Here is a 21,478-nt window from a genome sequence, read left to right on the forward strand (position 1 = left end):
CCCCGTGGGACTGTGCTCCCCTATTCTTCTGTGGCTGACTTCTAATTTCCCTGCGCCACGTAGAACTGACCCCACCCTACCTCCCCTCTCTCACGGCACACGTAGCAACGCTGCAGGACAATTTACTCGCACGTGTGTCTCTCCCGATGCCCGAGGTCCCCGGGGCAGGGACCAGCACTGACTCGTCTCTTTCTGTCACACACCACACTGCCTGGCACATGGTGGATTGGGAGTGAATGGACTGATTAGAAAGTTCTGGTTGGTTTTAATGTTTCCAAATGTAAAATATGTAATTCCTCAAATTAGGCATTTCATTTAAAATCTTTTAAAGTATGGCAGGGGCCCCAGGGGAAGGAAAATAACAAAACTTCTCCGAGGCTGACCGTGTTAGGGGCTCCTACATCAGTCCTGGGCGCTCAGCCTGGGCACCGCTGACGCCATCGCAGGAGGCCTCCTGGGCCACGTGGGACGTTCCACAGCACCCCTGGCCTCTGCCCACTGGGTGCCAGGAGTGGCGTCTCAGTTGTGACAACCAAAAATGTCTCCAGACATGGCCACATTTTGCCGTGGGGGCTAAAACCGTGCCCAGTCTACTCGCTTAAAAGGCTTTGGTGCATTAAATATTTCCTTTGCTATGGTGACACTTGCCAAAGCCAAACTGCTCAGGATTTGCAAGCCCAGCATTTCTCCCAGGCTCCGACGTCGAACACAAATCCCTAAGCCAAAGGCAAAAACACTTGCCACTAAATGAGGGTTTTGATTGCTACCAATTTCTTAAAGCACTCTCCGAAGGTTCTGCTTCAAATATTTATGGAGTCTATGAAATGGCCCTGGAGAATGAGTGGTCCTGTTAAATTTATAACTCCAGCGGTGATTTATTGACCTGGGAATGGCCGCGAACGCTTTGTCTAAGCTCTTGGTGAAACGCCAGGATCCTCCCCGGGCTCAGGAGCTCGGCGGGAGCTGCAGGGCTGTCGGCTTGGAGGCCAGGGCCGGGCATTCTGCCTTTGTCTTGCAGCTGCTGTGCAGAGGGTCCTGGTTCCACAGTGATCGCTGCCAGGCACAGTCCAGGATCAAGTGTGGGCCCCGATGGCAGGGGAAGCTGCAGGCAAGAGGACAAAGAAATTGTTTCTGCTCGTACATGTTTATAAAAGCTCTCTGATCCCACGTTACCAAAGGAAGAGATGACAAGGATCCTTACCATTTACTGAGCTCTTCCTGTGCCTGGCACCAAATGCCACTGGGACTTGCTTCCCTGCTACAGTTCACTGAGGCACACGCTGGCATCGCTGTGTTAGGGATGAGGAAACCGAGGCTGGGGCAGGGTAAGGCTCTCTCGCCATGCCGTCCGGCAGGCACCTGAGAGTGCCATCCCTGGGGGGTGTCCCTATAGAGTGGGTGTCCTCCATACCCAGTGACAAGAGAAAATGACCTTCCCTTTAAAGGAGAGCCCATGTCTACTGGTTGCCGGCCTCGTGCCCAGCGCTCCCAGGGCTGTCCCTCAGTGCTGTTCCACTGGTATCACTCGATTCTCCAGGAGCTACCACCCAGCCCACTTTACAGATAAGGGAACAGTTAACATTTCAGACTCTAAATACTGTGACTAACTTTACGTAGCTCTGAAGTGGCTGGCTCAGCGTTCGAACCCAGGCCCCTCTGATTTCCAATCCACTCTCTCTCTGTCTACTTCGCCAGCCACTGTCACACACTGTTGTCCCTTCATACTCAGCTCACACCCACTAAGCACCCTTCCTGAACACGGCACTCTGCTCCTCGCTCAGTGACGGCTGAGTCCTTCCCGTGCCTTTTCTCGCTCCCCTCCCGGGTGTGTCTCGCCAGGCAGCGGCGTGGAACGGAACAAACCTCTCCATCACCCCCAGCAGTTCCGCGCACGTAGTGCCATCTGCCCCATCAGTGGCAGCCGGCGGGGAAGGAGGCAGGACAGCAGAGGAGGGGACGCAGTGACCCCTGGGCACCTCCCCGTGTGCCAAGCCTGACCCGGTCCCCGCCCTCAAGGTGCTGGCGGTGCGGGGAGCGGCGGGCGCAGGCACACGGCACTGCAGAGCCCGGCGGGGGAGGGAAGTGCGGGCTGCGCACAGCGGCCAGGACTGCCAGGAGGAGGGGTCTGCTGCGTGTGGAAACTGAAGGTCATTCCGGGCAGATTACAGAATGCAAATACCAACTTCAGAAGTCTGCGCTTTATCTGGTAATAGTAGTAAGAGTTTAAACCATATGAAACTCCTGGTTTTCAAGGAAAAGGCAGTAGAAATTGGCGATTTCATGCGGCTGACCTGTGACAGTGCACACTTACTGAGCTCTCGGGACGTGACGCGTTGGTCTGAGCCCTGTGCCTGTATTGATGCATTTAATCGTTACAAAATATCAACGAGGTAAGTACCATTCTTATTCTTCATTATCCCATTGTGCACATGAAGAAACAGAAGCCCAGGGAGGTCAGGTGACTTGCCCAAGGCACAAGGCAAACAGGGGTCTGGGCCGACATTGGGAGCCAGGCCATGTGGCTCCCGCGGCTGCGCAGTTCTCCCGAGTCGGCTGCTGCCGAGGGTGGGACGCGGCGCTGGGCTCACGCGGGGAGTGCTCGGATCAGGCGCAGGCTACGCGGGCTAAGCATTCTTCAGGCACTAACGGGGTCCCAGCCTTGCAGGACACTTTGGTGTATTCTTAGGCTCCCCTCCTCCTTTTCCTGTAAGCTCATCCATACAGTAATGTAGCTGTCACATGTGACAAATTTAGTTACTGCCCTTCAAATCTCCATGACCTCATTCTGCCTGCAGGTCGCTAATCCCCTAGTGTGGTTATTTAACAAGTTCACCTTCACACGGGAAGCTCTTCTCCAGCCCAGCCCAGATACGCGGCTTGCAACCTGCGTGTGCCCAGGGCAGGGAGCTCTGTCCCAGCCCAGCCCAGATATGCAGCTTGCAGCCTGCGTGTGCCCAGCCCAGACACGCTGCTTGCAAACTGCGTGTGCCCAGGGCAGGGAGCTCTGCCCCCAGGTGCCCATAACAACTGAACAGAGCCAAGACCGTGGGTGAAAAGGCAGCAGCACTGGGGACAAGGATGAGATGCCATGTGACCTTCTAGATTTCAATGAGCTTGAGCGCCCTCATCCCACTAACTATTCACCCAACAGGTGTTTTGGGACAGTCTTACTAAGGGGCTAACAAGAAAAATAAATTTTTAACTGGCAGGTATTTAGAGTGGTACAACTCTGTTCCTAAGGTTAGTAACAAGAATATCTCTCCTACAGAGATGTTTACCTAGCAATTAAAAGAAGCTGAACAAATAAAAGAAGGTAAAGTGACATTAAAATTTACTGTCTGTAAAAGGGTTTTTTGGGGTATTGTTTAAACAGCCTTGAAAAAGTTCTTGAGCGGACAGTAGGAGTGTGAACTGTCCTCACTTCCTCAAGAAGAGACGGCACCGGATGTCTCCCGTTATGAAGAGGAAAGAAGAAATTAATTTCCATCATCAACCTGCCACATGAGGAACAGGAAAAGCCAACACAGCAGCTTCTCGCTGTCTTTTACTAACTGGGCTGCAGCCATATGTGTCCCCAGCCTGCCCTAATGAATAGTCACAGTCGTCTGGAGTCAGGGTGACACCTCTCTGTACTGCTGGCACTGCGCCCTCTCTCTCCTCGGACAGAGAGGAAGTCAACTTTGCATTTCTATCTATCCTCAACTTTGTCCGAGAAATCTTTCTCACCTGTATATGGACTTCACACCCTAAGAGAATGTCCCCTATGGGCCAGGTGCTGTGTAAAGCAGTGGTCCCCAACCTTTTTGGCACCAGGGACTGGTTTCACAGAAGACAATTTTTCCATGGACAGGGACAGGGATGGTTTCGGGGTGATTTAAGCTCATTACGTGCATTGTGCAGTCAGACCTCTCTGCTAGTGATAATCCGTAACTGCAGCCGCTCCCCAGCACTAGCATCACCGCCTCAGCTCCACCTGAGATCACCAGGCATCAGACTCCCATAAGGAGCACGGCCTAGATCCCTCACATGCGCAGTTTCAGCAGGTTTGTGCACCTATGAGAATCTAATGCCGCTGCCGATCTGACAGCAGGCGGAGCCGAGGCGGTGATGCGAGCGAGGGGGAGCGGCTGTAAGTACAGATGAAGCTTCGCTCGCTCGCTGCTCACCTGCTGCTGTGCAGGCAGTTCCTAACAGGCCACAGGCTGGTACCGGTCACAGCCTGGGGGTTGGGGACCGCGGGTGTAAGGCATGCAAACAAAAATGGTAACACTGACATTCTGTCATCTGTCTGTGAGACTCCAAAGCGCACGAGTAAAATCAGTCTCTCTGGGAAGAGACAGGCGTGCTGCTCTGGCAGTGACCGATGAGAGCATTTTGGACCAAACCTGTGGTAAGTACAACTAGGAAAGCTGGGAAGATGTAATAAAACGTGTTTGAAACCATGTGACAGCTACCAAGCTACGAGGACTTGTGGGACCAAAACTGAAAGCAAGAGAGAAGCCAAGAGAAGCCCAGGGCATGTGGCCCGCGCCCCGCCTCGAGTCCGCGAAAGACGCAGCTGAGAGCTTGGGGCGCCGGGCGGGGGGCTCGGAAACAGCACAGGCTCCCGTGCCGGAGTGGAGGGGTGAGACCGCCAGCCTCCTCCTCGGCCGGGACTCGCCTCCGAGCCCCCTGCTGTGAGGACTGCCCTGCTCCAGCCAGGGGACATCCTCTTGGTGCGGACACTGCCCGGCAGGACCTCAGGCTGTCCCCAAGTTTCCACACGTGACGTCCAGCACTCACTACGACAGACCTACAACACGCCACTTGGCCACAAACAAAAATTAAAAATAGGTAATAGACAGAGCCGGAGAGGTGGCACCAGGTGCTATGGGTGGTTACACCTCTCTCTGGACCTGTGGTGGCTTTACGGGGGCGTCACTCGCACGGTTCGCTACCTATACGCTCGTGAGTCGCTCCCTTGTCGGTGTGCTGTACTTTCACTAAAAAAGTTTATTCAGGGAATTAGGTGGCCGGTGTCCCCTCACCTTCAGAGAATCCAGTTGGGCTGTCTGTGCTGGCCACTCGGCCTGGGAAACAGGCCAGGACTCTGGCCACAGTGGGCTTCGGAGGTCGCCGTCCTCTCCAGGGTTCAAGAGACGTCTCTGAGCTAGAAGAGAGAATTCTCAGTCACGCCTCAACCCAGAAATCTATTCTAAAAGCCATCAAGGCTCTGAGCCTTGTGATGACCTTCCTCACTCGGGCTGTCCCCTGGTCCTGCCTAGGCCCTCGCGCCACATGACAGACACCTCTCAGAGGCCTTTGAGCTCTCCTGGCACCCCATGCACTCCCCTCTGGCGGTGCTGTCATGGTCCTGGGCATCCTGGGAACCCGCCTGCCCAGCTTGCCTTCCTGGCTGCAAGCGCTCAGCTCGGGCCGCCGCACTCACAGCCGACTTGTGCTGTCAGCCCTGCGACCCCCTGGGATCCGACGTGTGGCAGCCTCCAGAAACGGGGAGCGCATGCATGTAGCCCCCTCAGTCTGGCACAGCTCCTTCTCTGAAACGGGGGGAGCTGAGCCCACAGAAGGGAGGGGGCTCGCCTGGGGGCACAGAGAAAATGGGCGCAGCAGCAGCCCAGCTAGACCGTCCGCCTCCCCAGCTGTGAACACGGTGCGGGGTCAGGCTGCAGGGGGGGAAGGCCAGGCCCACCCAGGCCGGTTGCAGATGGGGAGCAGGCCAGTGCTGGACACTCCCCAGAAAAGTCATATTATCCTCCTTTTAAAATTAAGAGTCTGTGGCTCGGAGAAGTTAATTAACTCATCTAAGATCACACAGCTGGCAAGAATGGAATCTAGTAATAAGAACCACCAGATGAACAGATCTCAGGAGCAGCTCAGTCGTAAAGGTAACACCATCCATAGTTTCCCCACATTTTTGTGAGCACCTGACATGAACACAACACTAAACAAATCCTTAGAAGCCTTGCCCCACCCCAACGCTGACAATATAACTAACAAGGCCCAGGAAAATTCCATCTAGTCAGGTAGCAACTTAATTTTCTTAATAATAAAAGGAACAGAACACAAAATAACTCACTCATGTTCTCACCTTTCTGAGTAGCTGCAGTTAATATTTTTATGAATAGTTTGTCCCCTGGCCTAGGTTGCTGCTCACGCGCAGATGTGCATGCCTAGTTACATAACTGTAACCAGACAAAACATTCCCCATCCTGCCATCTTTTCACTCAGTAGAATATCATAATTTCCAGGCTGTTGCATGGTGATTATTAGCAATATTTTAGTGACTATATTATATTTCTTTGCTTATATGAGTTAATTACCATATGTACTGAGGTTTTTTCCAAACCCACTGGCATGAATACACCTGTCCACAGAGCTTTTCCACACACAGGATTATTTACTTAGGATGAGCTTCCCGGAGGGAGACCTCAGGGCTGAGGAATTCGAACATTTTGGATTTTTCCAAGGTGCTCTCCTCAGGCTGTGGAATGGGCAGGCAGGGCCGCAGAAGGAAGGGGCGGGAAAGCGGGCCCTCTTCCCTTTAACAGCGAGCACGTGGCCGCACTGGCCTGGGCTCCCCTGTGCACACGGACCCTTCCTAATTGAAAGTCACACTGACCTCTCAGCACCATGGGCATCTCAGACTCGATGTCCAGGCGGTGGCTTGTCTGGAAGAGAAGACATCTCAGCAGTTATTCTGAGTTATTACCAGAAGGCCGTTGATCTATCAACCATGCTCCTGGGTACAGCCAATCCTCACTGGAGGGGACTGTCACCAAGCCAGCTGTCACAGAGCAGCACAGTAGGGGCTATGTGAGAGGCAGGTGGCTGAACTCTGCCCGGGAGTGTCAGGGAAGGCTTCACAGAGGAGGGGCCATGCGAGTTGGGTGCTGACATGCACCTAGAAGTTGACCAGAGAAAGAGAGGCAGGCAGGGTGGCCCATGCAAATGCCTGGAGGATGCACCTGGCCAGGGTGTCAGCACTGGGGAGGGCAGAGATGTCACAGCGTGACACAGCGTGGCCCGGGAGAGAAGCCTCGTGCAGAGACTGAAACTGGGCTGGCAGGGCCACCCGCCTGCCTTCCAGAACTGCCCCTGTGCCCGGGTCGGCTCTGCCCACGTGCGTGAGGCTGTGGATGGGCCCCTGTCTCTGTCCGCTACTCTCGAAAGGGACCAGGATTTGCGTTTGCTCTTGGGGAACACAGGCCTGGGAAAATGATCCCACTTCCTTTACTCAGATTAAATCTCCAAGCAGAGATGGTACTAAATGTGTTTTAGAAACCTCTGTTAAAGGAAATATTTTTTAAAAAATGAGGGCATCTGGTGGTCTGATGTCTCCCCTGCAGCCCTTGATCCAGTCACCCAGGAATTCCGGTCAGGCTGGACCCCACATCTGCCACCTGCGTCTCCACCCAAATCAGCGTTCTCCTCGCCCACCAGAGCCCAGGGGCCGAGAGGGGCGAGGCGGTGGTGGCCACTCGACTGGCCAGCCCAGCGGCCCCCACGTGGCTGAACCAAGTGACTGATGGGTCCTCGAGGCCATTAGAGTCGACTCCACACCAGCAGCCTGGGTCTCCGTCCTCTCAGGTGTTTCCGCTGGGGCAGGAGCCTGTGTGTGGTGCCACTGTGACATCTGTGCCCTCCCCAGCGCTGACACCCTGGCCAGGTGCATCCTCCAGGCATTTGCATGGGCCACCCTGCCTCTCTTTCTCTGGTCAACTTCTAGGTGCATGTCAGCACCCAACTCGCACGCCCCCTCCTCTGTGAAGCCTTCCCTGACGCTCCCGGCCAGAGTTCAGCCACCTGCCTCTCACATAGCCCCTACTGTGCTGCCCTGTGACAGCTGGCTTGGTGACAGTCCCCTCCAGTGAGGATTGGCTGTACCCAGGAGCATGGTTGATAGATCAGCGGCCTTCTGGTAATAACCGGCCACAGCAGCACTTTGCGGAGCCCTCCATGCCAGGCACAGCGCCTCCCCCCACACTGCGCACACAGCGCTGCCCTTCACCCGCCACCGGCACTGCATCTGCAAGCGCCGTGGACCCGCGCACCCCACGCCTCTGCACACGCAGGCCTCGCAGCAGCTTGTCCTTGCAGCTGCTACACCCGCGTCCGCATGGACGGCCTGCACTGGTTCCCCTCCGGGAAGTGTTTTCCCAACCTCTCCCCTCCCTGCTCACCCCAAGCACTGCCCCGGGCTTCCTCGGCGGGCAGAGCTCCTTCGGCATGAGCACGAGGTTTCAGTCCCCTTCGTGTCCACAGAGTAGCCACGGACACAGGGAACTGACTTATGGGGGGCACTGTGCTCAGCATGTGCGAGGGTGCGTGGGTCCTCGTCTGCCCCCAGCCCCTCATCTGTCTGCCTGGAGCGGCTCCGGAGCCAGGAATTCTCGGGTTGAATCCTGGCTCTGCGCCTGCTGAAGTCAGGTGAGCTCTCGGAGGCTCACCCTGTCCATCTGCAGAACGAACATGCAGTTCTAACAGGTTCCTTTCAGGTTTGCCAGAAGGAAATGACAAGGGATACCTCCTAGACACAGAGCGGGGGACAGGCAAAGGCTGGCCCTGCACTCCCCGGAGCCCTGCCTCTCTCCCCAGGTAAACATTTGGGGAAATAAGTTTCAAAAAAGGCAAGAGCTAAAGAGAAAATTGCCTGGATCTTCGGTGGCGCAGGCTTGGGGGTTGCTGATTTAATGAATGAGGGGAGTTCACAGCTTTGAGGGACAGTTCTTCAATCACCTGAGGCTCACTGCTCCTCGTTCAGACCAGATTCCATTTCTGAAGCCCATTTGCAGAGCTCGTTGACTGATGCCCAGAGGAAAGCGGGAGGTGGGGAGGAGGCGGCAGAGCGAAGGAGGTACAATTAGCAGCTTCGTACTGGGTCACCCGCACTCTGCGGCCCAGGCTCCACGGCGGGCACGGCCGAGGCCCTGACTCCACCCAGGGCGGAACTGGGGTTTTGCTTGAAGGTGCCCCGAACCTTGTGGCTGCCTGTGTGTGACAGGTGCCACGCCACGCATGTGACATGGGCTCTACTCAAACCTCACAGAGCCCACGGGAAAGGTGCCTAGCACAAGGCAGGGTGAGCACCAAGCTCGCGAGGCAGGTAACTATGGGCATCACGGTGTCTTTGTCTGCAAGTGTCTCTCCATTCACGGAGATAAGACAGTGAACCTCACACCCCAGGAGGTCAGAAGACTCAGGAGGGGACAATACATCCAGGTCTCTGACCTCCCATTTGTGGAGCGGACCCCAGGCCAGGCCTCGGGCGTGGGCCGGCAAGCAAGCTGCCACACTGCCCGGTGCCACGTCTCAGGTGAGCCCCGGCACCCCTTCCCTCCTCTGGCACCTGAGCACCTGCCTCCAGGTCTCAGGGGCAGAGGCTGACGTGACCGAAAGCCCCTCGTTCCTGGCTTGGGGACGCCAGTAGCCCAGGTCCAGGCAAAAGCCAGAGAAGACAGGTCCTCTGGGACTGGAGGGGGGAGGACTAGAGAGGAAGTTAAAGGGAACCTGGGAATGTGTCCTGAGCCCTCCACTCAAGGCAGGTGTGGGGGACAAGGGGAATCAAGAACCCCCAGAGAGGTTCCAGGAACCCAAGAGCAGAGAGAGCCTGTCCTCGCCTTGTGCCCTTCTCCAGCTAACGCCAGGGAGGCGACAGGACCCCTGTGTCCCCAGCCGAAGGCAGGGTGGGGAGCTGGCCAAGCTGACCTCGTGGAATCCTGCCCTAGAGCAGACACCTGAGGTGGAAGGAAGCCAGGTGGATGCAAGTGTGACCTGGGGACACTGGTGACCCACACGGCACACCAGCAGGTGCCAGCACAGATTGCAGCCTGAGGACCACGTGTTGGGGGCCCAAGGACTGAAGCTCAATTTCCACCACCCACCCAAACCAGGGTGAGAAAAGAAAATTGAAAGATAAAGACTCAGTGGAGTGCAGTGATGAGAGGTGGTCACTGAGCCGACCACCTGGCCACAGGTGTGAGCACCAGGCCACACCTCCTCCTCCCAAAAGGGCGGAGTCGAGAAGGACCAGCTCCCGGCCCAGCCACCACCCCTCGGCCAGCCCGGGGCTGCTCCGAGGCTCAGCCTCCTCCCGGAAGTGGGGTGCTGGGGGAATGACGTGAACGAAGCCTTGGACAGTGCGTCGAGGGGGAAGGGCAGTGCGAGTCTTGGGTGTCGTAGCTTGGAGTGGACGAATGACGCAGCCTGTCCGGTCGGGACCCAGCCCGGCCTACAGCCACCCACTCCCAGATGTCTGTGGTTAGTGTGAGCCCCACCCCAAGGGCAGGGGCCAGAGAATGGGAGTGACTCAGGGCACTGCAGGCACCCTGGGGTCCAGACCCTTCAAGGATGTTTCCGGAAGGTACCCCAGCCCTCCACCACCTGGATTCAGGGGGCCCAGAACCCACCCCTCTCTGATCTGGCACATCCCAGCACAAGCCCGTCAGTGTCTCCGAGCCAGAGCCCGCAGGCCGCCATCGGGGTTCCATCTGTGTTCTCTGAAACGAGAGCTGTTGGCCATAAAACAACGAGCTCTGGACCCGCTCCCTGCCCAGCTGCCAGCAGGAGGCGCTGCCGCCACCCCCGGGGGAGTCCGTGCTCCTGCCGGGCTCTGCCCAGCTGCCTGGGCCGGGCTTCGCCTGCTGTTGAAACAGAGGCTCTGCGCACCCCCGGCCCCTCCTCGGCTGCAGCTCAGGGGAGCCCACGCCTGTGGATCCATCATCCCGAAGCCCCTCCAATCCTGCTCCTCAGTAACTAAAGAAGAGTGCAAACCCCTGTGGGTGGACAGGTGCCCGTGACCTCCCATCCAGCCTGGCCTCCCACTGTGCCTGCCCTAGGGACCCCACACCAGCCTTAAGGCCACATGTGGCCTTTTAGGTGCTTAAGTGAGGCCTTTTGACTGAATCCAAATTTTACAGAACAAATTCTTTTATTATTAATAAAAGGGGTGCAGCAGAGAAAGATGAAGCTTTTTTGGGCTCCTTTGGTGCTTAAAAAGGAACAATCTTGAAATTAGAAGGCAGCAGGTTCCCCACCCCTGAAGGACCTGCTTTCCTGCCAACTGCCCACACAGGACCAGGTTCTTACCCTGTCCCAGGTGCTTGACAAGGTATCTCATTTAGGCTTCACAATTCTGCCAAGCAGGGTGTCCTATTCCCATTTTACAGATGAGAAAACTGAGAAACTCAAAGAAATTCAAGGTCTTGTCTGAGCCCCTGTTTCCCACATGACACTTACTACAATGCGCAGCGATTTCCTTTCCTGGGCTGCTGCAGGTTTTGGCCTGTCCGGCTCACCACTCCCCACAGTGCCCCGCACCACGCCTGACCCGTGGCAGTAGGTGCCCAATAAGCATTTGTGGCATGCAATGGCAGAGCCAGGTTTTTGTGGTTTGTGCAGGGAACCAGGCACTGCCACCCAGATCATGAAAATGGGGGTGTCCTCTGGGAGCTGAGATGTTCTCTGAAAGGAGAGTTACAAATAATGCAAAAGGGTCAGGCAAATTCAAAGGCATCTGAAAAGGAGGGAGTGGACGCCAAGCCCAGTCAAGACTAAAGCCTGAAGCGGCCACATTCTGAATGGAGACTGTCCCTCAGCGGGCTGGTCAGCCTGGGTGTTCGGAATTGGCTGTGGCCCTCGCAAGGTCTGGCAGGGACACCCTGGTCCGAGGGGAGACATGTCCACACCAGCGGCACTTTCCTGCAGGGGACGAGTGCATCAGTGTGGTAGCACTGTTAACTCTCCCTGTTCTCATTCTAGGCTCCCAAGTGACCTGATTATAAATGTTCATTGACAGACAAATGAAGACATGAATGACTGAATTTGACTTTCCAAATAACTTGACTGTGGGGAGAGAATATGCTGACAATTTTTCACCCCTCCATCTGATACTTCAGCCTGCACAGGAATTCTATTTCTCATAGGAAATTAATAAATTAGTTTTCTGGTTTATACATCAGTCTCTGTGAGTTTGGTTATTGTAAGGCAGCCTGTCCAACCCCAGTAACATTTCAGTTCTAGTTTTGGAGGCTTCACGACCATGGAGCAGCTTTTGGAAAATGAGTACCTCACTGCTAGGATGCCCCCTGAGCAGATAGCCAGTTGGCCCTCCAGGGTGACACTGGCTGCATCTGACACTTCCCTGGAACTTTGCTTTCAGCCCTGCCACACTTAACACAGTTATTGGGCCCTGAGTGCATCCCAGGGACTGTTCCAGGCATTTCCATAAGACTGTACTCTCTTTTTCTTGTCCCTACTCCAGCTCTGAAGGAGGCTCGACCCCCTCAGGCCAAGAGGCGAGCACTGGCTTGGGAGCGTGGGGCTCTGGATTCGAGCGCTGGCTCTGGACCTAGCCGAGACGTGGCCCTGAGCCGGCCACTTGGCCTCCAGGCCTCCGTCTCCTTGGCTGTGCAGCAATTTGGACCAGAGGCCATCTGAGGCTCTCTGGGGGTGGGGGGGGGGAAGGAAGGGAGAGAGGAGGTCGGCCTTGCGGAGGCCAGGCTGGGGAGGGCTGAAGGGAGACCGGCCTGGCGCGCAGTGGCTGACAGCCCACCCTGCACCCACAGCCCCCGGGGACCGTGGAAAACAGCTCCGCCTGGGATTACCGCGGGAGCTCAGCTCGCCCTCGCACCGCAAGGAGCCGAGCGAGCCTGGCGGGGGCACTGCTGGCTTGTCCCCGGGAGTGGGCTGTGGGCACAGGTGTGGGCAGCCCAGCCAAGCGCCCACGGTGCCTGAGCACTGCTGTCCCCGAGAGCCTTTGCCTGAGCCGGGTCCGCAGTGCTCATCACCCGGCACTGCCCGTGTGACCTTGAGCATATCTCCTCACCGCTCTGGCCTCAGTTTCCTCTTATGTGAAACATTAGGAGAGGGGTCTCATTCATTCAACAAACATTCTCTGAGCAGCTTCTCCCAGAGCCGGGCACTGGGAGACAGACAGGACTGGGGAGCAGTCTGGACCACTGGGCGAGATGCCACCAAACTCCCACAACAGCGCAGGGAAATCCCCTGCATGTGCCACGCACTCATGCCCACGTGCAGTGGAGCACAGAGGAGGGCGTGGCTAACTCTGCCGTCTGTGGGGTTCGGAGCAGGCTGCCTGCCAGGGCCACGCTTGAACTGTGCCAGGAAGGGTGGATGGGAGGCCCCCGGGCGGGCCAAGCAGCCCGCCAGAGAAGCGGCAGGTGCAAAGGCCCAGGAGCACGAGGGAAGGAACTGAGTAGTGACACACACGTGAGGATGCGTGTGTGGCACTCGATTAAGATCACCGTTTGCGTCTGTCCCCTCCACCACACGGTGAGCGCTTTAAGGCTACGGATTGCCAGGATCACCTTCCACGCCAGCCCACAGCACAGGCACAGAGCGGCCAGGGAGGGCGGCGGGCAGCGGCCTCGGGCAGGGGTGGGGCAGTCAGGTCAGGCGGGCGGATGCAGCGGATATGCCCACGGCCCCCACGGGAAGCAGGGACGGGGCTGCCTGTGGGACTGTACCTCTGGGACTCCCGAAGCCAGGAAGGTGGCCGCGTACTGGGCCAGCGCCACGTCGGTCACCGTGTTCTGCGCCAGCTCGGAGAGCGGGACATTGGCCGGCGCGTGCCTGTGCAGCTCCCGCAGCAGGTGAGCGACCAGCCCACTCCTCTGCCGGCACTTCTGGACCAGGGAAGCAATCCTGGCCTGAAAAGGTGGGGGTCGTGGGTGCAGGGCTCCCGGGGGCTGCACGGCCGAGCTGGGGCCCGGGGCTGGACGCGGGAGGGGCGGCCAAGGCTCCCTGCTCACCATCCCCGACTCTGCCTCAGCGGCTGACTCCCTGCAACACCTCCCTCCACCCAGAAGCCAGAGCCGCTTTGAAAACAGGCGGCCGCACTCCCCTGGGGGCTCCCCACTGCCCTCCGCGGGGTCCTGGCTCAGGGCAGCAGGGGTCCCGAGCGCGGACCTGGGCCCCACCACTGGCCAGCTCTGTGGCAGGCTGCTCTCCACACCTCGCCTGGCCCATCTGCACAATGGGCTTGTCGCGGCGCCAGGGCAAAAGGCGATGGTACGGGCACGGCCCACGGCACGTCCTGCTGTGTTCTCAGCTCACATTTATGCAGCGCTTTACCGTGCGTGAGGGATTACGGTCCTCGTTGAAACACACAGTGGGTACCGAGTACTGAGAACCAGATGGAGGGGATGAAGGGGGTGGCAGCTCACGCTACAGCGTACTCGCCACTTGCCCGTCCGCGACATCCACGGAGTCCCGCAGGAAGTATTGTGATTTCTGTCTCACACACGCAAACTTGAGGCTCAGACAGACGTGGACTTCTGGGACGGGAAGTGACTTGGATTGAGCGGCTGATTTATCTGCTGAGGAAACTGAGGCCCCTGAGGGAGGGTGGTGGCCGGGGCCTGGGTAGAACCGTGTTCCTGACGCTCAGCCCAGGGACCCTCCTCCCCTGCCCAGAGGCCAGGAAGAAAGCGCAGACCGTCCGGCCACGCCCAGGCCCCCGTGTGAGATGAACAACCACAGCCGTGTTCCATGGCTGCTGGCACAGACTCAGCAAACCCCGGGGGTCAGCAGTGCCATTTCTGGGAATTCATCCTCAACACAGACTGTCTAGATACACGAGAAAACCTTTCTTAGGAAAAATGTGCATCAACATGTTTATATACAGCAATGCAAAAGGGGGGCGGGGAGAGAGATGAACTTGAGCCCCAAGCAAAGGGGTGGTGACATTATGAACGGAGACATCTCACGCTGCACTCCAGCACGAGCCACAACAGTGTCACAGGCTGGCAACAGCGTGACGCACCCTTCCAGGTTACCCCACTGGGCGGGAAGAGCAGCACAGGCAGGTGTGGTGGCTCTCAGACACATGGGAAATATGCCAGAAGAAAATACATGGCAATGACACATTCGTTTGGGCATTTGGGTGATTTTTGCCTCCTTCAGTCTTCTTTCCCGTATTTTTATGCAAGAGCGATGGACCACATGCACAGTGGGAAAAATACTGAACTGTTCTTTTGAAAGTGACATTTCATATTGATTTTACGAACATATTACCTTCAGAGGAGTCACGGCCAAATGTGCCTCGTGTTGCTTTCTCTGCAGTTCTTCAAGCTGAAATAGAAGCAGCTTTTTGATAATACTGCACCACCATTTCCCCCACCGGTGAAAAGACCTAAAACTTCACATAAAATGTGCTTTGATGATACAAAGAACACATGGGCAAAGAATCGGAAATTACACCAAAATGCTGACTGTGTATTTTTCATCTATCAGCTTGTCAAAAATTGTAAAGTTTGGTGAAACTGATGGAAACAAGCTGTGGGCAACCAAGTACACTCACTTATTCCTGGTGGGATTGTTGTTTGTGAGGGTTACTTGCCACTGCCTTTCAAAGTTAATGATGTACCTATCCCGGGACCCTGACTTCTCTTACCAAAATTTTACCCTTTAGATACGTAGCAGAAACATATGCCAAGACAGAGTATTCACTGAAGCCTTGTTTTTAATGCAAAGAAAGAGAAACAATTTGAGCTTCCACAAAGAATTGGTTAAGTAAGTTATGGTTTGGCCTCATGGTGACATAATATGCACAATTTTAAAGGAATGAGGTCAGTCGGTGTTGATATGGAAATATCACCAAGATTTTTAATTAAATGACAAAATCCAGATGCAGACTAGTGTGTGGCACAGTCTCATATACTATGTGTTTCATATATGTGGATTGTTTTTAACAGAGTTTGGCTAGATGCAAGGATCACAAGCCCCTTTTTTTCTTTATTATACTGTTCTATGCTTTAAAAATCTGGTAAACCCTGACAAGTTGCTGGTAATGGCCAATGAGATATCTGCTGATGCTCATTTCTACTCTCGACACTCCCGAGATGTGGGGACACAGGGTGACCAGGGGGGAAGGAAGGGCTGGCCCAGCTGACCTTGCCCTTGAGCTCCTCCTGGAGGAAGAGCGCGCGGTCCCGAGACGCCTGCAGCTCCCGGTGAGTGGCTGCCTGGTCCCTGAGCTGGCACTGCAGGGTCAGCACCTGGTGGTGGAGCCGCTGGGCATGCAGCCTGGGGTCTTCCTCAGCAGCCTCTGCCTGGGAGCCCTGGAGCCGTGGAAAGCACAGAGCTCAGTGACATTCTTAGGTCGTCTTCCAAGCAATCTGCCTTAGCAAACACATAGCTTACATTCTTGTCACAGTGAAACAATTTTAGAAAATAAGGTAATGGAAATCGCCCCCAGTGCTACAATCCAGCGGAATCATTGTTACCGTCCACGCATTTCCACACAGCCTTCCTCCCGGGCCCCATCCGGCACCGATGTGGGGGGCTCTGGCTCATCTCCGGATGGGTGCTGGGAGGTGGTGTCTAGGGATTCCAGAATGACAGCCCAGAGTATTGTTTTCAAAAATACGTGGCATGGGCTGACATGCCAGGACCTGTTGTAATTGATGGCAGTCACTATTGTGCTGAAACACAGCCTGGTGGATGAAACCGAATGTTCCAACCAAGTATGGGACACTTATTCCATAAATGCGTCATATAATAATATTTACATAAGACAGAAAGTACTGTATTTCCCACAGGACTGAATCAGCACAGAACTGCCCCACACTCTCCTTGGCTCTCACACGAGAGTAGCGGGTTTCATTTGGATACCACAGGGAGCTCCTGGGGGCAGGGGGGTGAGGGGGACAGGCTGGCAGCAGCGTGGGAAGTGTGGAGGACGCAGAGATGCTACTGTCCCCAAATGGTGCTGGGGTCTAAGTTCTATTTTTTAATAGTTTATATTGGTGCTCGCAAACATACACAGACACACACACAGACACATACTTTTCTATCTAGAAGTCAACACAATATATATGAATATCTTTTGTTTCCTACTTTTCTCCCTTAACACCATCATAAGCACTTTTCCCATCACCAAATAACGCTGAAAACGCTGTCGCTCGTTCACGTGTGGCACTGCATGGCCCAGCTGAACGCTCAGGTCATGCCAACATTTTACTGTTGCAACTGGGACTCTGACAAAGACCTTTCACACAAATACGTGAACGTAGCTCGTTTCTTTCTCCAGAACCGGCACGAGCATCTTTCAGCTCCCGGACTGCACCGCTAAGGCCGCCTTAGGAGGGACCAGCCCTGGTGACAGTCCCGCCAGGGACGGTCAGCAGCCCAGAAGCTCTGGCAGGTCTCGAAGCCCCCGCCCCCGTGCTCGCAGTGGTCTACATTTCATTACAAGCAGCCAACTGGGGAGTTCTAGGGCCCATAAAGCTCTTCCTGGCTGGGCGGGAGCCGCTGGGAGGGCCCTGCGTTGTTCTGTCCAGGAAAAGGGGCGGGAGGAGGAACCAAAGTGACCCCGTCACTGCCTGGGCATCTCCCTTGTTAACAAACAATGCGATTGCAGAATGGGATACATATTGCTTTAATTAATAGAAATTCACACCGCGTGGCCTGGGATTCACGGTCCCCCCTGTGAAGAACACACGGGTGCTCCGAATGCTTCCAGAAAACCCAGCCCCAAGACTTCAAAACAACTTGGCCTTTCTGAGAAGTGTGACACCTCTCCTGCCTCCCTCCTCTGGCAGTGACTTGAACAAGTGCTTTGTCCCATGGGCCCTACGACAGCGTCTACAACATGTTCTAAGAAGAATGACAGTGTGGGTGGGGCCAGCCTGCCTGTCACATGGGACTGCCCCACGCAGCAGCCCTGTGGCTGCCCAGCGAGTCACTTGCTCCCTAGCAGACACTGAGCACATGCCCCAGCTGCCTGCTACCCCTCCACTGGCAACAGTGGTGAACACCACCCTCCAGGAGCTCAGTCTGGTGGGGCGGATGACACCAACACAGGCGATGCAGCACAGCCTGGGGAAGGGAAGCCAGGAGGCTGCGGAGCCTAAATGGGACACTGAGCCAGCCCCCCCCACCCCGTGCAGTGGTGGCAAATGTAAAACTGCTCTCCGGGCTGGGGGTGCCCTACGAGTCTGCAGCATTTGCTGATTTCCGTGGTGTAAATGCTCCCACCACAACCAATCGCAAGCCAGCGACCACGACGGTGTCACTGAAGGCAGAGCTGGGAAGAAATGTACACGAGTCAACTCTGACACTCCTCTGCCCAGAACCCCACCAGGGGTTTGGGGGCAGCATCCTGGAGGAGATGCCCCCAACAGGAGAACTAGAGGAGAAAGCCGGGGTGCAGGCACGGGCAGACGCAGGGTGTAGAGAATTGGGGGAGAGGCTCCAGCACGGGGTACGGAGGCTGGGTGCAAACAGCAACAACTGAAGCTGCCAGGGGTCTCAGGGGCCAGAACCCTGCTCACTGCAGGGAGCCCGGGTTCCATCTCCTGTGCAGGAAGCAGCAGAAGGGCCTTAGGTGGAAGAGGAACACAAATAGGTTGTGACTTAGGATGACAGGAAGGCGCTGCTCCCTTTACCCTCTGCCACCTGTTTATCACCAAACCCCATGGATTCCAACTCCAGTTTTTAACCCCAAATTTCCCTATCTAGAATCATCTCTTGGCTATACCACCACAAATGCTCGCCTGTTCTCCCTGAATCCATCTGGCCCATTTTCCTCACAGCAGACAGTGATCTTTTTACAGTATAAGTCGGACCATGTTGTTCTGCTCAAAACCCTCTGGCGGCTTCCCACGACATTTAGAAAAGATCAATAATGAGTCCATAGGGCCTTCTGTAACCTGCCTCATGACGATGTCTCCAACTTCATCTCACACCACCCCCTCCCTGCCTCTGTGGTCCAGTGACACCAGCCACTTTTGGCTTTTCAATGAGCCAGGCTCCTGCCTGCTACAGGGTCTGGCCACTTGCTTTTCTCTCTGCCTGGAATGCAGTTCCTTGCTGCTCATTTCTAACCTTGAAAGTCTCAGCTCAATATTCCTCTCCTCAGATTTCCCAATTCCTGGAACTGCACAAACTATACAATCTGGAGAGAGTATATAAAAATAATTCTTTGCAGGCATTGGAAGATGACCGATGCAGGACTACAATCCTTGGGAAAATGAAAGCACAACAAGGCAAGCTCCACATCAGGCCTGTATTTTTCTCTGAAACATTTTGGAAACCATAGTTTAGGAACCAGAGCCCAGGCTGAGAGTGGTGGTCCTGCCGGGTAGGGAAATAGAGGTTAGAGTTGAGGGATGCTGAGACAGCTGGGGTTTGTAGGACAAAGGAACAGGGAGGAGAGAGCTGTAGGGAAGGAATCCAAACACTGCTCTAGAAATGCCCATTGGGTCCCTGGATGAATCATATGCTATGGGACAGAGTGCAAGACCCTAAGCCTTGCAGAGACAGTGGCTGGGAGGGTAACTGCTGAAGAGATTTCAGAGGCCACATGCTGCTGAGAACATGGCAGAGTTCTGGCCAGGCCAAAGTGGAGAGGCCTTGGTGAATGCTCTAGAACCGTGCAGATAACACTGAAAGGCCATGCCCTAGCCTAGAAGCAAGGAACACACTTTAGAAGTAATATCAAGCTCCAGGACCGGACAAAAATGACATAGACCTGCACAAGAAGAGGAAGATCTGCTGATCGTTCAACTGCCTGCCAGACAAAACTCACTCAACATTCTTTAGAGGAAGATAATGACCAGAAGTCTCCACAACGTAGCACATGTAATTTCCAACATAGAAAGTTACTAGACATATGAAGAAGCAGGAAAACATGACTATTCACCAAGAAATAAAAGTCAATAGAAGCAGGCAAAGAGATGATCCAAATACTGGCATTAGGAGAGAAGTCCTTCAAAATAACTGTGATACATATTTTATAAAACAAATGAAAAGATAAACAAAATGGATGAAAAGATGGAGTATTTCAACAGAGAATCAGAATCTCTTTTAAAAAGAATAAAAAGGACATTCTATAACTACAAAATACAATAAATGAAATTAGGAACTCATTGGATGGATTTAAAAGAAGATGGGACATAGTAGAACACAGGATTCGTGAACTAAAAGACAGGTCAATAGAAAATCCAAACTGAAGCACTAAGAGGAAAAAATTAAAATAAATAGAATGGAGTTTTTGAAAGATGTGGGATATAGTAAAAAAAGTCTGGATTTCTAGAAGGACAGGAGAGAAAAATAGGACAGAATAAAATATTCGAAGAAATAATAACCAAGAATTTTCCAAGTCTGATAAAAGACAAGAATACATAATTTCAAGAAGCTCAAAAAAACCCAAGCAGGATACATACAAATAAAACCACACCTAGGCACATCATAGCAAAACTGCCAAAATCCAAAGATAAAAAGGAAATCTTACAAGCAGTCAGAGATAAAATGACAGATTTCTTTTGGGGGTGGGAAGGGGAGAAAAAAACAATGACAATAATAACTGATTTCTGGACAGAAACTATGGGAAGCAGAAGACGGTGGAATGAGATCTCTAAAGTGCCAAAAGAGGAGGGAAACTTGCCTACCTAAAATTCTGAATCCAATGAAAAAAAATCTTTAAAAAGTGGAGGTGAAAAATTTGTTTTCATGAAAATAAATATGAGAGAATTAATCACCAGCAAACCCTCACTACAAAAAAATATCAAAGTTCTTAAGGCAGAAGGAAAACGGATCCACAGAAGAGGAAGAAAGATTGAACAGCACAAGAACACATAAAAATATTGGCAAATAAAAAACATTAATGATTGTTTAAAATAACAATAACTTGTAAGGTTTATTATACATAGGAGTAATATATATGAAAAAATAAAAAAAGTTGAAAGGAAACAAAACTATTAAAAGATGTTTGCATTATTTGAGATATGGTAAAAATGCTAATTTAAAGTAAATTTAAATAATTAATAGATATATTTTAATATTTCTTAGGTAACCACTAAAAGAATACTACTAAAATATATAATACAATAAGCTAATAGAAAAGAAAAAGGAATAATAAAAATATGACTAATATCAAAAATGAAGGCAGAAAAGAAAAAATAAAAAGAAATAACAGATGAAATAGAAAAAATAGCAAATAAAATAATGTCATAATATATAAATCAAAAATAACATAACTAAAGGAAGAAATACACAAATGCACACTCAGAGTTGGAGATTTTAAAACACATCTTAGCAAATGACAAAACAAACAGAGGACACATCAGTAATGATATAAAAGATTTCATAAGGACAATTAATCAGCTTGGCCTAATTAATATTTAACAATTAAAGAATATTTATTATCTATAAGGGCTTGTGGGATATGCGATAGCCTGGTCAATAAAATTCAAAAGATTAAAATAATATAGTACACACTTTCTGACAACAATGAAATAAAACTAGAAACCAATAACAAAAATATAACTGGAATTTTCCAGAGATGCTTGGAAATTGAGCGACATCCTTTTAAATAACCCACGGGTCAAAGAAGCAATCATCACAGAAAGGATGCTAGAGAGAAAGGTATCGCTTTCACTGCACAGATTACAGAAGAGCTGAAAACCAATGGCGCATGCTTTCAACACAGGAGCAGAAAAAGAACAGCAAATTGAAT

At 53.2% G+C, this 21,478-nt stretch overlaps 1 protein-coding gene across 2 annotated transcripts in view; it reads right to left on the minus strand.

Annotated features, from left to right (window-relative positions):
• Positions 1-856: 856 nt before the first annotated feature.
• Positions 857-21,478, minus strand: part of C17H4orf50 (chromosome 17 C4orf50 homolog) — a 45,357-nt gene continuing 24,735 nt past the window's right edge. For both annotated transcript variants that reach the window (XM_045528370.1, XM_045528369.1), the window contains 7 exons: positions 17,054-17,072; positions 15,912-16,066; positions 15,034-15,090; positions 13,485-13,667; positions 6,620-6,668; positions 5,028-5,149; positions 857-1,102 (listed from right to left, as the gene is read on the minus strand). In XM_045528370.1, coding sequence (XP_045384326.1) covers positions 857-1,102; positions 5,028-5,149; positions 6,620-6,668; positions 13,485-13,667; positions 15,034-15,090; positions 15,912-16,066; positions 17,054-17,072 — 831 coding nt within the window. The remainder of the gene's footprint in view (positions 1,103-5,027; positions 5,150-6,619; positions 6,669-13,484; positions 13,668-15,033; positions 15,091-15,911; positions 16,067-17,053; positions 17,073-21,478) is intronic.

This window comes from Lemur catta, chromosome 17, assembly GCF_020740605.2.
Source record: "Lemur catta isolate mLemCat1 chromosome 17, mLemCat1.pri, whole genome shotgun sequence".
NCBI classification, from domain to species: domain Eukaryota; kingdom Metazoa; phylum Chordata; class Mammalia; order Primates; family Lemuridae; genus Lemur; species Lemur catta.